At 41.2% G+C, this 15,654-nt stretch overlaps 1 protein-coding gene across 5 annotated transcripts in view; it reads right to left on the bottom strand.

The window, feature by feature from the left end:
* Positions 1-4,048: 4,048 nt before the first annotated feature.
* fynb (FYN proto-oncogene, Src family tyrosine kinase b) overlaps positions 4,049-15,654 on the bottom strand; it is a 71,662-nt gene continuing 60,056 nt past the window's right edge. For 4 of the 5 annotated variants that reach the window (XM_026318087.2, XM_026318090.2, XM_026318086.1 and 1 more), the window contains 7 exons: positions 15,096-15,245; positions 12,106-12,270; positions 9,914-10,093; positions 9,372-9,448; positions 7,855-8,008; positions 6,783-6,914; positions 4,049-5,661 (listed from right to left, as the gene is read on the bottom strand). In XM_026318087.2, the coding sequence (XP_026173872.1) occupies positions 5,453-5,661; positions 6,783-6,914; positions 7,855-8,008; positions 9,372-9,448; positions 9,914-10,093; positions 12,106-12,270; positions 15,096-15,245 (1,067 nt within the window). In that variant the 3' untranslated portion in view covers positions 4,049-5,452. Of the gene's footprint in view, positions 5,662-6,782; positions 6,915-7,854; positions 8,009-9,371; positions 9,449-9,913; positions 10,094-11,608; positions 11,765-12,105; positions 12,271-15,095; positions 15,246-15,654 lie in introns of all 5 variants that reach the window. The other variant, XM_026318091.2, reaches the window with a different exon arrangement.

Raw genomic sequence — 15,654 nt, 5'->3', positions numbered from 1 at the left:
CATGGTCAACCATGCTCTACCTCTCCTGAGCTACAGCCACCGCATAGTTTTGACCAATGAGAGCTGTGGAGCGGCGCCGTTTTTTTCTCTACAAGGAAGCTGAAGGTAATTTGATGCCACATGCCATGCTACAGCGAGGTAGCCGCATCCCAGTGTTGGTGCTTAATAGTGTCTGATTTCGGAAGTTATGAAGGACTGTGCCTGGTTAGTACTTGGATTGGCGACCAACTTGGAAGACCAGAGGCTACTATTCGCAATCACTGAGGTTGTGTCAGTGTTAGAGAAATTAATAATGTTTACCCTCAAGTTTGTTAATCTTCTCTACTTTAATGTGTCACTGTTGAATAGGGCCTATTTCTTCTCCCTCTCTCTCTAAGGTCAGTCTGTTCTAACCTTCATTCCCTAATAACACACTTAGTATTGAAACCCAGATGTCTTGCAGTCTTGTGGGAAACTGCCTCGTCTTTCTTCTTTTATCACATGACTTTGTTTGTATCACAGTAATAAAAGATGTGCTGCCCGGCTAACAGCCAGTAACCCTCATGCTGTACCAAGGTGCTATGTGACTGTTACTCCTTACAAGTAAAACCTCTATATAATCTTACCGAAGTTCATATTCTGAGTCTATTTGTGAAAAGATTTACCTAACAGTCAGGAAGAGCATCTGGTGTAAAACTTGTGCTAAATTGATTAGGTGGATCAATTGAGCTGCTGGGAGCAGCTGAAACAAACAAACAACAAAAAGCCATGCTACAGAGACATTTCAGTCATGGACTGTGAATTGATTAGATGGACTGTGTACATCTATTGATTGGTATTTTTTTCCTTTGTAACAAGGGAACTGAAATCCCTCTTATTCTAATGATATTATTATAACTCCCCATTGCTCATGAGAGTTAACATATAAAATTAGAAAAGCACAAACTTTGGAGTTAAGGTTTCTTTGGTTATTTACATATTTCATAATTTATGTATTGTCATTCACCTTTGTTTGAATAAAAGTCAATTGAAACATTGGTTTGACATGTATCACTTCATGATTATATAGTATACGTCATATTAAAAGCAGACAGATTTTGTTATCTTAGCTTGGGAAGAGATGAGGGAAGAGTTGCTTGTTAGTACTATTCAGATTGTATTATCAGCTCTAGTTTTTGTGGTGGTGGTTTATTTATTGCTGAAGATTGGATCTGTATTACACACTTTGATCACCTGCCATTCATTAAGGTTCACTGTGCCATGGCCACCCCACACTAGCTCTATGGCCCACCTTGGCCACCCCACACTAGCTCTATGGCCCACCTTGGCCACCTCAGTAAAAATGTCTTAGACACACCACTGCATGCTGTGCTGCCATGTTACTACAGTAGCAGAAAACAGACAAACCAAACACTGGCTCTAGACAGTGAATCACATTTCTCACCACTAGATGCCACTAAATCATTCACATTTTACAACTTGCACAGCCAAAGCCCAAACTTCATGACCTTCATGATACAAACCTGGAATACCCATGATGCAAAGAAATGGGTAGTATATCTTCTGAACAGTAACAAAGACAGTGATGCTGGCTTCCTACATGATTCCTTCACCCCCAGGCAGCTGCTCATGTACTTATACCTGCAATAAAGTCATTACTCTTCCTGACAGAGACAAGAGTACAGCAGACAAATACTGCTGAGGGTCTTTGCTGCAGTTTTATTTTTCCTCATTGGAAACTTGGAAGATTTGGGAGAAATTTCCAGATTTCAAATGTTAATTAAAACTGAAAGATATGAGCTGTTGCACTTTGTTTAAAGCTCTGACTATACAAATACGAAAGAGAAGAAGTGGGAATTGTACAAAATTGTATAACCTTACAATAAATGCTGGATGAAAGCTGATGTCCCTGCCTTGGGTGGGTCATTGAAGAGGAGGAAACGGAGGTTTCAGAACTGTTCTGTGACACAACAGTACATAAACTACACTGTTGATAAGACACAGAACCCTCCAGTCCTTCTGCCTAATTGCTGTTACTGGACAATGAGTTTAACATAAATAGTGTTCTTCAGAAATTAAGGAAAGCTAAAACACTTAAAAATCCTATTTGATCCCAGTCCTAGTCCTAGCCCTAATCTTGCAAAGGATAAAACCAAAGATACCTGGCATGTGTCGGACCTTCTTGTTGTGTTCCTTAGAACTCCAATGGCATCAGAGAAGTGGCTTTGTCCACATACATGCATGCTTGCTGGTAATGATATGAGGAGGGATGTGTGAGACAGTTCCAGCTGCTCCCTATAAAGCTTCAGGAGGATGTAGTCACATCACCTGCTGGTGTCAAGGGTCAGTTTGTCCTAAATGAGTGTCTGATGCCCAAAACTGATGAAAATGAAATAAATTATGAATTTACAAACACAATTCAAATGATTGCACTTTGGATTTCCTGTATTTTACGAGCTAGCCCTGTAAACAATAATTTGGCCAGCTTCTGTTCACAAAGGCCAGGCAGTGATAAATTACCAAGAGAGCTGATAGATAAGTCACCAATAGTAAGGCCTTGACCATTAAGATTCAGTTTTCAGGTCAAGACAAAAAAACAAAACAAAAAAACCCCCTGAAAAACAAACAATCTAAAAACACCAAACAAAAAAGGCCATAGCTATTGTACTGCAGAGGGGCAGGAGAAGCTCCCAGCAGTATTGATTCTGAATTCAAACAGGACAAACAGAAGTGGGAGACAATGGTTGGATACAGACAAGTACCTGTTTGGCAAATGCACTGCAAATCTTTCCAGTTAATATGATGAACCTGTGACATTTAGTAAAACAGTACAATGCCATAACAGACATTTCAAAATGTGGCAGACACCGATCAGCATAACATTATGACCTCTTGACAGATAAAGTGAATAACACTGATTATCTTGTTATAGTGGCACCTGCCAGTGTGTTGGGTATATTAAGCAGCAAGTGAACATTAAGTCCTCAAAGTTGATGTGATGAAAGCAGGAAAAACAAGTGTAAAGATCTGAGGGGAGCTGAGCTGAAAGGCGAGGCTCTCTATTTACCAGTCAATCTACGTTCCAACTCTCACCTATGGTCATGAGCTCTAGTGTCATGACCCAAAGGATAAGATCTCGGCTGAAATGAGCTTCCTTCGCAGGGTGGCCGGGCACTCAGAGATAGGGTAAGGAGCTCGGAGTAGAGCTGCTGCTCCTCCACACCGAGAGGAGCCAGCTGAGGTGGCATGGGAATCTGCACTGGATGCCTCATGGGCGCCTCCCAGGGGAGGTGTTCCGGCATGTCCCACCGGGAGGAGGCCCCGGGGAAGACCCAGGACACGGTGGAGGGACTATGTCACTCGGCTGGCCTGGGAAGGCCTCGGTGTCCCCCTGGATGAGCTGGAGGAAGTGTCCAGGGAAAAGGAACTCTGGGCATCTCCGCTTAGACTACTGCCCTCACGACCCGGCCCCGGATAAGTGGAAGAAGGTGGAAAAAGATGGATGGATGGATCTGAGGGGCTTTGACAGGGGCCAGGGTGTGGTGGCTAGGTGACTGGGTCAGAGCATCCACAGAAGTACAGATCTTGTTGGGTGTTCCCAGTCTGCAGTGGTTAGTACCGACCAAAAGTTGTCTAAGGATGGACAGTGAACAGATGACAGGGTCATGGGTGTCCAAGGCTTTCAAAGTTCATTTATACTTTTCAAAAAAATTTCATTTTGTTTGAATCTTTGTTGCAATATGTACATTGGTCTCTATGAAGAGAGCTGTGAGAGGTGCTCTTGGCTTGATTTGAAGCAAGGTGGTTCAGGTGCCAGGTCTGGAAGACACCCAAGAATGTGTTAGGGGACTGAGTGTGATTGCTGCAAACTGGTGATTATTTTTATGCATGTTCATCTTCAAATCTCTTGTTCTGACAAACTAACAGTCTTAAATGAATTTCAGTTTATCATCACACAAGACACAAATTCTAGCAAATACTTTCTATTTCAACACACACACACAGAGCACACACACATCTGAGCATGTGGGAGTCAAAGCATACAAGCACTGGCATGTGGAAAAACATGTCTTGAAAAGAATGTAAAATGTTTATTCTGAATTTCAAATGCCAAATCACTGAATTAACAAAACAGGTAATGTTAAAAATGGAAATGAAATATAGAAAGGAGGAATGTTAGCAACACCTAAAAACCATTTATCTGTACACTGAAAAATGAAGACCAGTGAAACCACCTGTAGTAAGCCTAGATCCGGGCTTGGTTCCTTTTCAACTCAGTTTTCGTTGTGAATTCATACCTTGAAATATGCAGTTTTTAATTTGCAACATGTAATGGCTCCAAAGCATCCCTGAACACAAAGCACAACTGATGCTTAAAGGATCATTGAAAAGGTTTCAACAAAATCACAATCTGAAAAAACCAAAATATACCCTTATAAAATATACCCTTGTCAGTAAAACACAAAAGAGGAAAGAAGAGGAGGTGAGGAGGTCCTGGTTTAGCTGCATGTCAGCGCCCTGCTTGCTCAGTTTGAAGGATGTGCAGGAGACGAGGAAAAACACACACTTTCCCCAAAAACAAGAGGCTTGGTGATAATGAGAGGCTTCAGAATGTCGGCTCAAATAAAGACAAACATGCTCTCCTTCATTCAACTCGAGCTTTCTTTCTTCCAGTTAAAACAAAAACATCTGTGGTATGGAGACAAATATTCCACCCAGATTTTCTCAAAAGTATAATTGAAGAGGGATATGTTCAAAATCCTTTCATGATTAACTGGAATTTACAAAACTGCAACATGTAGAAACTTGCTCCATATGGAGGCAGTCCTACAGCTCAGTGGAAGCTTTGGATGGGTGTAGGAAAAAGAAAAAGAACGATGACCAAGGACTGCGTCTTGGTTGAAGCCTCTGCAATATCACAAACTGAAAAGTCAAGAACAAAGCAATAACTGGGGGAGAGGGGGGGATTCTTTTTACATGATAGGAAAGGATAGAAAGTATATGGTGGCTTCCGATTTAATCCGTATAAAATAATAATAATAAACTTACAGATTAACTTTGTCTGCTCAGGTTCCTTCAGTTTTCAGTTTTATCATATTATTGATTTGTGCAGGAGAAAATAAAGATCTGGAACAGAAGCAAACAAATTAAAACAAGCCTTTCTTATTTACACTCAGTACAGGTATTTAATTGCATTATTACAACCCGAGCTGTCTCCGTCCACACTCCATCCACCAGCTTTCCTAATTATCGCACTTACAGAGTTCAGACACTAAGGGGCGAGTAGGAAACTGAGGTTTGTGTTTTTTTTTGTGGGGGGGAGCTGCGCAGGTTTCTAAAATAAAGGCCTGATGGGGAAGGCTCTTTTTTTTTTTAAACATTATTTTTTTAATTGGCACTGATTTGGCCAGTCTGGTCACAGCCTCGAGCCGACTCTGATCCACCCCAGAGAGAGAAAAGGTTTGGAGGGTGTTTAGAGGTTGTCTCCGGGCTGGTACTGAGGCTCTGTGGCTGTGAAGTAGTCCTCCAAGAAGGCCTGCAGGTACTCAAAGGTGGGCCTCTCCTCGGCGTCCTTCTTCCAGCACTGCAGCATCAGCTCGTGCAGCGAGATGGGGCAGTCCTGGGGACACGGCATCCTGTAGCCTCGTTCCACCTGCTCCAGTACCTCACGGTTGTTCATCCCTGGAAAAAAAGAAGAAGTAAATAAATTAATAAAAATCAAAAACATGCATTAGTGTGAATAGGTACAACCAGGGGCTCTTAAACAGATCAATATGACAACAGAGTGGAAACAGAAACAAAAAAAAAAGAAACAGACCGAGCTTGAACATCACATGTGGTGCCGGTCTTTTCTTAACATTTTACATCTGCAAAAGCCTTTTAAGTAGCTAATGTTTTGGCAAGGTTCACAGTCTCTGTTGTCTAAAACACATCCCAGAATCATCAAGAACCAGAGGTTGGTACTGATGAGTTACATGTACTCCATTACATGTATAAAAGCACCTTTTGTACTCTTATACAGCTTTTCTTACTCTTACTGAAGTAGACTCTGGAAGGCAAATGTGTACTTTTTGTAACATGTGCACACACTCTTTGCAATACTTTGATTTCTCATTTCCTCTGTGGCTGTCTAATGAATCTGCTCACAGCTGCAATGGATGAAGCTGAAGCAGGAGATTCAGATAAGACTGTCTTTTTACCTGCTAGTAGCACACTGCTTTTGAAACAACACTAGCACAGCTCAAATTAGAGTGAGCTCCAGATGTGAATGCTGGTCTGAGGTCAGGTGCAGCTGACAGTACTAGCTGTCTGTTTACACCGCCTTTTTTGCAATAAGAAGATAACAGTGTGCTGATATTTAAGTCACAGTATTTCAGTCAAGAACCCAGCGATGGCTTCAGAAATCTGCTAACACATTCTTCAGCATGATGCTACTCCTTCAAGTAACTGTGTGCTAACCTTCCTCGCCCTAGGCCTGGACACATATTCCCCCTCCCTGCACAGAGCTGGACTCAGAGTACACTCTGTGATCTGTCCCATCCTCCCCCTCATTTTCTCTTTTTGCTTCTCTCTCAAATTCAACTTGTCCCACATGCGTGTGGAGGTAATGAAACCTATTCTGGCAGGGAAAGGAAGGTTCCCCAAGAATTAAAGAACTGTTTACACCCATGAGCAGCACGGAACAGTGGCCTGCTGTATTTGGAAAAGCTGTGTGTGCTTCTGTAACAACCTGATGTTTCATACAAGAGAGATCTCTCTTTATCAGGCCACTTTATTGAGTGTATGACCTCCTCTGTCCTCACCTGGGTAGGGTACCCGACCCTTGGTGACTAGCTCTGTGAGCAAGATACCAAAGGACCACACATCTGACTTGATGGTGAACTTCCCATACAGCGCAGCCTCTGGGGCGGTCCACTTAATGGGAAACTTGGCACCTATAACAAAGCAGGAAGACAGTGTTTCAGTACATCTGCAGGTTCATTCACAAAAGTGGGTGCCTTCTGTCACATGTCGCAACTAAACAATTTGTTGTGAAGAGCTGGCAGCTGGCAGCACATTTTGCTACTCAGCCTATGAAAATAGGTGCGTAGTATCTTCCGTAGCTCCAGGGGAGGTAAAGGCCTTTTTACATAGATGGTGGCAAATATACTGCACATTTTGCTACTAAATCTGCCCACTCAAAAGTACTACCGTGACATGAATGTATTTTTGTAACTTTTTTCAAATTTATGAGACAGTTTGGCTATAACTCGGAGATGCAAGCTATGCATTTGTGCTCTGGTGTCAGCTGTGTCCATTATGGCAAGAGGATTATTCACATCTGCAGTCATAAAATCTATTATGAGAGAGCAGTTCTTAGTCATAAAAAGCCAGTAATCGACAGTAAACATCTACTTGTCTTGACAGGCTGTAGGCCATGTGTGTCCCAGGACATCCGCTGTACAGCTCTCCTGAGTGTGTATGTCTAAGAGCATATCTTCTGATTTTAGTGGCAACAGGCTTTAAAGTGATATGTGAGCACATTTTTTATGGACTTTAGCAAATGTGCTGGTTGCTGCCATACCACGAGAATAAGGTGATCTGATGCATAGCTATTGACATTACCCTCTTTAGTGAAATGAGTGGCTCAGTTGTCATAGAGATGATTCAGTTTGTAAAGTCAGCTAACTGCAAGCAAATATCTGGACTGGACTGACTGCTAACTATTTGCTGGTCAGTTTGATGTGGGTTTGTTGCAAATTTTGTGGTCTGCTGAGAATTTCCTCCATGACCTAATTCAGTCATACAGCAGGCAAATGCTGTGAATAAGAACATGCAGAATTAGCATCTGGCTGGAATGTGTGTGTTTTTGAGGAAAGGGTTGGGAGCCCCCACCTTGCCGGGCAGTGTATTCGTTGTCTTCGATGAGCCTGGCAAGACCGAAATCAGCAATCTTGCACACTAGGTTGTCTCCAACCAGGATGTTGGCAGAGCGCAGGTCTCTGTGGATATAGTTCATCCTCTCGATGTAGGCCATGCCTGCTGCCACCTAGGGCACAGCACAGAGAGCAAGCTGCGTCAACACATATATTTAGGGGGCTAAATATATATATATATTTTCCATATTATCATTATTGGAGTCATACAGTGTATATATCTTTCACTGTGTTATAAACACTGGCACACAAAGCAATGTCAAGCAAACGGTGTGCAGAGAATTATTGAAAAGGATTTGGAGCCAAGAGATTCTGCAGATACTATCCTCTTGCAGTGTCTTAGCATTAGGAAATGCTAGTGATGATGGTGGTGATGATGGTAGATGATGGTAGATGATGGTGGGCAGCTCATATTGTCAGTTTTCTGTTAAATTTACAGGCCTAACAGAAAACCTTTTCAGGTTCAAGATGGACGATTTATTATGTTAAGTACAAAATAATTCTGCTTAAAATAAGATGCACTTCTCCTCCTAAGGTGGCTTAGGTCCTTATAGGCATCTGCAGGAAGATGCTGCACATGTTTTACCAAACTATGGTAACAAGTGAGCAGTTTTATGCTGCAATCTGCAGGGGAAGCAGCATAAAACAGAAGGACGCCAGGCAGCTGGACAAACTGGTGCAAAAAGCTGGTTCAGTGACTGGAATGAGGCTGGACTCACTGGAGGCTGTGGTGGATAGATGTGGTGTGGTGTGGATAGATGCAGACAGAAAAAGGTAGAGACCATCCTGGAATACACTGACCATCCCCTTCACAACATCCTGATGGAGCAGAGAAGCAGCTGCAGTGGACGACTCAGCTCACTGAGCTGCAGGACTGAATGATACAGCAGATTCTTCATCCCCACTGGCATCAGGCAGATGATGACTGACTACTCTCACTGCAGACTGACTAATTAACTACAAGACCACTTGAATTCATCCTATTTGGTCTTATCTTATGAACTGAATAATTAATTATTATCAAAGTGTTTGATTCTGTTATTCTATTAAATGTGAGACTGAGATTGAAGTTCGTCCAAATTCACATTTTGTAAAATTATCAAATTTAAGTGGATATTCATATTTTAGGGTTCTTTTTTTTTACTGCTTCTGTTGTTTTGCAGAAAGAAACTCAACCCTCTGCCTATGTTTTAAAAACAAGTCTATTAGAAATGTGAAGGGGATAATGACAACTGAGCAGGCTTTTAATGTAAAAGGTTTTTAATATAAAATTAGATGAGTTGAGTTTAACTGACAATAAATGATTTTTAACGCAAGAAATAAAGGAGTTTTTTCACTTTCCAAAGTATCTGAAAACTTTTTTTTTTTGTTTTCTGGAGACATGTCCACTATTCCTGTTACCTTCATGTAACAGAAACACACCAGCGACTTCAACAAACTAAGGTGGAAACACTAAGTTCCTGGGTCATGGTTTACCTGTGCTGCCATGTCCACCAGGTTCGGCAGCTTCAACGCTCGCCCTTCTCCATCCTTTAAGAAATCTAGCAGGCTTCCTACAGTGGACACATACACAGATATCTCATGTTAGTCTGTATGCAGACATACATGCATACACTGTAGACAACTGCCTGCTTTATAGCCTACATCCATCAATGAATCGGTGGTGCACTGTTTTTCTGCTATTACAAACCACGAACCACATGCCTCTAGTGTTCAATGTGCATCCACAGCTCTTTATCAGGTGGGATTACTAAATTCTGTTTCTGGAGCATTGTTTTGAAGGCGTTAATCATCTTCAGTCTTTTTGAAAATAAGGCCTTAACATAACACATCAGTTACTGACAGGAGTAGACTTTTGTCTAAATAAAACAAGCATGTAAGCTTATCTATGCCAAACCCAGTGGGTCCAGAGAAAATACCGATTGTTTGTTAATATCGTCAATTAACTTTATTCATGAAACTGCTGATTGTTTCTGCAAGGAACTATATAACCGTAGCTATTAAGTATGCTTCTCTACCTTTGCCCATGTACTCTGTCACAATGTAAATGGGTTCCTCAGACACCACAGCGTAGAGCTGCACCAGCTTGTCATGGCGGAGTTTCTTCATGATCTGAGCCTCCTCCAGGAAGGACTCAGGGGACATGGTGCCAGGTTTCAGAGTCTTCACCGCCACCTTAGTGGTGCCATTCCATGTTCCTGGCACACACATAAATGCTGGTATCAGTACATACAGTTCATATTCAAATCAGGTCATTTCAAAGTCAGACTTGACCCTGGTGTCTAACGAGCTAAGCTAAGAGGCGGCTCCAGTCAAAAACAAGGTGAAAAGTCTTGCTGTGAAATGACTGTGAGGTAAACATGCAACACAGAATGAGATCAGGAGACAGTACGTGTCAGTGTATGTGTAATTAGAAATGCATCACTGTAGTCATGTCAATACTTGACAGTAATAGATGCAGAAATATTAGTAGGGACCCATTCATCACCTAGCACTTGGTCTACATGTGTTTAGTGGGTTAAGTGGTTTGAATTAAGATTAAGCTCATAAATCAGATTAGCCTTCTTTAGTGATGCAGCTGTGCAGAAATTGAGAGATTCAGGACTGAGTGGGCTGGAATATGATAAGAGCACAAACCCTAATGCTATGCAGTATGAAAGTCCAACATGGCAGCAAATATTGTGCTGCAGTGAAAAGTAGAGAGCCAAATCGCTAATGTGTACTTTCCCACATGTACAACATCATATTATCTCCAGATCTTCATGACTTTTTTGTAACCTGTGACATTGTGGACTCAGTGAGTGCTAGCCTTCCACTAGTATGACCTTTAAGGCTGCAGTCTGTCTGACTGTTAATGTCCAGTCAGTGATGCAGTGGTTACTGCTTTATGCAAGTACATTTAGAGTTAAAATGTGTGATTTGATTGACTACAAAAAAAGTAGTTCTCTGTGTACACTGAAAGAGAACTAACAATACTGTCATAAATACTGAAAAGAACTCTCCATTGGAGGTACTGTAGTCTCTTTCCCACAAGATAGGATTCAAAATGTGTCATTACCAAAAAGTCGGACACACTTTCGCATTCAGTGGGAAAAGTGTTGCCAAACCTTTGATGGGTAAGTGTGATCATTTCTCTTGAGTCAACTAGCTCCTGTTAGCTAGAGTAACAACCCTGATATCAAAAATAATTCTGGAACAATCAAAAATAGTGAATGGCACACTAAGTGACTTCTTTTGTTATAGTCTACAATGCTACCTGCCTGATCAGCTACTTAGCTTGGTGAGTTATTGGCCATCAAAGTAAAGAAGGGGAAAACTGGGAAATTCATAGTTACATAATTTTGGTACAAAAAAACATTCTTTAGAGAAAGATGCAGCTGTAAAAAAGTCTTTCTCTTGGATGCTTTGGTTTATACATTTTATTCTGTTAAGATTACTTATGCAACATGTATTAAATACTTTAAAAAGAGACCATTCTGGAAAACCATACTGCATACTCAAACATAAGTTTATTGTATTTATAAATATGGGGCTGATTTTGAATGTCTTATTTTATGGATTATGTGTGAAATAAACACAAAATCCAGTGGGAATGCCAGAAAGGGATAAAACTGAATTAACAGCAACATGTTTCTAGAATGCAGGGAAGAGGAGAAATCTTTCTTCAAGGGTGGTTCACAGTGAAGAAGGGTACTGTTTTTATATTCCCTTACCGTAAAACACATCAGCAAAACAGCCCGTCCCCAGCTTTACTTCCAATTCAAGTGTGTCTCTGCTGATCTCCCAGGAATCATGACTCAAGCCCACAGTGTCAGGGATGTAGTTCACACACACGCCCGTTAAATTACAGCACAAACCATCTGCACTCTCTACAGGGGGAGGGAAGGCAAGGCATACAGGGTTAACTACGGGGGAGAGGAGCATGCAGAGAGGGACATGGAAGAAAGCCATCTTTAGACTGAGAGCAGAGTCTCCAGACACATTGGATGTTTTTCCAGATAACTTTGGGAAGAAGAGGTTAGAAACTATAAGTATTTCCCTGGCAACATTCCCAACCTGAAAATTATCAAAATTTCCTGTTCCTCATTTGATCCCCTCCCTTCCCAGGCCAGATTATTTGCCAGTATTTTGGAGTTAGTCTAGAGTCTCTGCTGGTACAGTGTGGCCCTTTCCTTGTGACCTCATCTTCTGGAGGTGACTGGATCCGTACCCATCCAGACCTCCCCAAACTGCCCATTCCCAAGACGTTTGATGAGCTGCAGTGACTCCCGTGGGATCTCCCACACATCTTTGGTTTTGACAGACAGGTCGGTGAGGCGGGGCATCCCTTTGTGGCAGGGAACCACCAAGCGACAGCAGAGCCCAGCAGCTCGCTCTGCTCGTGTCACAGCGATGCACAAATGAGAGCAGAGAGATAGATGTATAGAGAGTTAGCACGGCATCCTGCAGGACAGGAAAGCCTAAAGCAACACAACAAGGAAACAGGATGACAGGGAGCAGAATAAATATGAAAGCCTAAAACAATTCCTTTCTTCCTGGACAGCACATACGCTGCTTCCAGGTCAGCAGATCTAGTAGTAATCAGTCTAAAGTGCTCTCCCTGATCCTTTCTCATCACCAAATCAACCAGAGTAATATGCTCCTGGTGATTTATCTACAAGAGCCAGTGAGACCGAGGTGCTTTCACAGGCCTAACACCTTGAAGGGAAAATCTGATTTCATCAAAGTCAGTCCTATTTATGGAGGACATTAAGGAATACTTAACCTCTGCAAAATGCCTATGAAAGTTTTCGTTTATTTTCTGCGATTCTGGAAGCCCTTTGTCATGTCATCAAGCAGGTTTGGAAAAATCTGGCTGTTTGCCAGTTAAGGAGGGTCGAACAAAAAAGACAGTTTACAGTTACATTATGTGTTGGATGTAGCTCCAGGTTCTGCCTCTAATGTTTCACTATTACATTCACATCACAGAGCTGAGCATCAGTTTGTTTGTCTGAAGTATAAGAGAAGTATAAGAAGGCTTTTTGACAACACTTGCCCCTGTTCTGAAGGTGTTTCCAGGATCCTTACAGACTCTTCGAACTGTCTCATTGAAAACAATATTTCATCAGCTGCAAAATAAACCAGATTTTTAGCTACTCAGGTTACTACTATTTCCTAATATATAGAGAGACTATAGAGGCCAAGGAAAGTTATAGGCTCGCTTATGGCTAATGACACTGACTCACATACATTTTATGAAAACAGTGGAAATTTATATAAAGAAATAGTCAGTCAGTCAGAAATTCCCCAGTCAGTTACTCACTGGGGAAATGTATATCTTACAATCATGGTATAATGTTAAATGCATGGACTTTGTGCACCATGAGAAGCACTAACAGCCATTTAGGCGGCTGAGTGCTTCCATTTCGACTCTCTCCATCAGCTCTCTCCATCAGCTCTGTATAGTTGTCACTTTAACACCATGTTGTCTGTCATGAAATCAAACATTTCTTGCTTTTACCCTGGAGGAGGTGCTAGTCCATGATTGATTAAACCAGTGAATTAGGGCAAAGTTTCTATAGGCACCTTCATGCTGATATCTAAAGAGACCCCATCCCCCCATGAACATTCGAGGTATAAAGCCCCTCTGTTCCTCATTTCCAGAGATAAGGCCTCAGGGTGTTTGTACGGAGCGGTAAAGACGAGATAAACTGCTGTGTCTGTCTAGTGGGAGTGCTCAAACTGCAACTTGGCCATCAAAGTCCATCTGGTTTGCCTGCCTGCCACCTCAGCTTCTCCACTCAATACAGCTCTATGCTCACTCTGCTGGCTATCATAAAACCTGTCAATACGTGCACAGTATCCACGCAGCAAGCATCAAACCAGCCAGTATTTCCTACTGTAGCAAGCCTGAGTTTCAAATGATAAAGTCTAAATAATAATGTTTTGATCAGAGTTAATAAGATCAACTGATTTCCCAGTCAAAGCTTATTGTCTTCTAAAGGAAGAATCTGTCAGTTCTCGATCTTTGTGCTGCTGCTGCAGTCTGTGGAACAGCAATTTATTCAACTTCCTAAACAAGATATTGTCTGACATTAAGTTGTGACTTCTTTAGAAAAAAAAAAAACACTATAAAAATCATTACTACACAGTTCTGTACATAATAACCAAACCTGAGCTGAGACTCCTACAGTACTGTAGATTAAAGAAATTTTCACCAGGACTATCTCACGTTCCTTAAAACTAAAAATCATTTAAAACTAATTCACAAGACAGGAAGTCAAGAATGTGACTCAATTTTTAATCAAACTTGCAACCTAGCTTACTCTCAAAGCAGAAGAACATTTGACAGTATATAATGCCAGGTATGCTTTTGAGCTTTAAAGACAGAAAATAGCAGAAAGCCATAAAAGCACACACCCTGAAAAGAGTCAAGGTTATTTGACAAACTGTGTTGATGGCTCTGTGCATCAAAAAGTGTGGTGATAAAAAGTAAGTGTCTTAATGTTCTATGACGCAAACACATACAAAAAGATCCATATTGTTGATTCAATGGCTTAAACATTGATATGTCAGTGTGCCAATTAGACCATGACAAGATGCATGATCCTTTTCATAGTGACAGGGAGACATGGAAAAAATGTATGACAATTACATCATCACTATTATACATTGGAAGAGAATAAACTTAAGAGAAAAAAGTAAATGTATTAGTAAAACTGTATTCACTCTCATCCTTTAAATGTTACTATCCAATGTGTACGCCAGCAATAGAGATGCAGAAACTCTGCCTTTCCACACTCGATACAACATCATGTTTCATGTTTGCTGCATTAAAAAGGAGTGTGATGTTATTTGAATAAATACAGGTGAATGTAAGGTAGTAAATGCAACTAATTTGACATGCATTTCTATGTGTCAGATTGTAAGTGCCACATTTTTTCCTTACATGTGAAAGCCAACAGCCATAATGCAATTACACAGTAGAACAGTGTGTGCATAATGCATTATGGATCATTTGAAGGAAATGACACAAGACTTTGACTTTTCTATTTGGGCTCATGCAAATGAGGTCACAGTGTCAACGCTCTGTCTCCACCAGAACAAATCTCTCCATGGTAACATCTGTCTGTTTCCCTTTTAATGGAGCACAGTAAGCACAGTAATTATAAAATTAAACTGCAGATAAAATCAGTAGGAATGGCAGTGCAGTTTTTATACCTGAGTAGTGCTGAACTAGTTGCTGCAGTGTGTCAAACTGAGCCCTGGTAGTGATATAATAGCCGCCACTGTCCAGTTTACGGATCTTATAATGCTTGACATGTTCGCCTTTCACATCGTCCCAGTCTCGTATGGACAAGGAGAAGGCCCCTGGGGGACACAGATCAGAGGTAAGGTGTGAGTGACTGATACCAAGAACTTTTGTACATAAAATAAAGTGCAGTATATCACTGAAAAAATTGTGGTTTAGTAAATCATGAATCAGTGAATAGGTAAACAAGACTAAGAATAAAACCACTCAGTGCTCACTTTAAGTACTTGATTTACTGCAAAGGAAACAATTAGGCTGACACTCAAGAAGGAGCAACAGACACACTGCTGTGGTTCACAAAAGACAAGTAGAAAATATCAGAGCTTCAATAAAGTCCACAGATACGACTTGAAATTCCATTCAGGTTGAAGTGAACAGTTTCCTACCATAGGTAGTACATTTATCATGGCATAAATATACACACATACACTTAGGGTCAAAATGGATCATAGTGTGTGTCTGTGTTTT

This window comes from Mastacembelus armatus, chromosome 24 (assembly GCF_900324485.2).
Source record: "Mastacembelus armatus chromosome 24, fMasArm1.2, whole genome shotgun sequence".
NCBI lineage: Eukaryota > Metazoa > Chordata > Actinopteri > Synbranchiformes > Mastacembelidae > Mastacembelus > Mastacembelus armatus.
The sequence above is the reverse complement of the archived record's forward strand: the minus strand, read 5'-3'. Positions and strand labels throughout refer to the sequence as shown.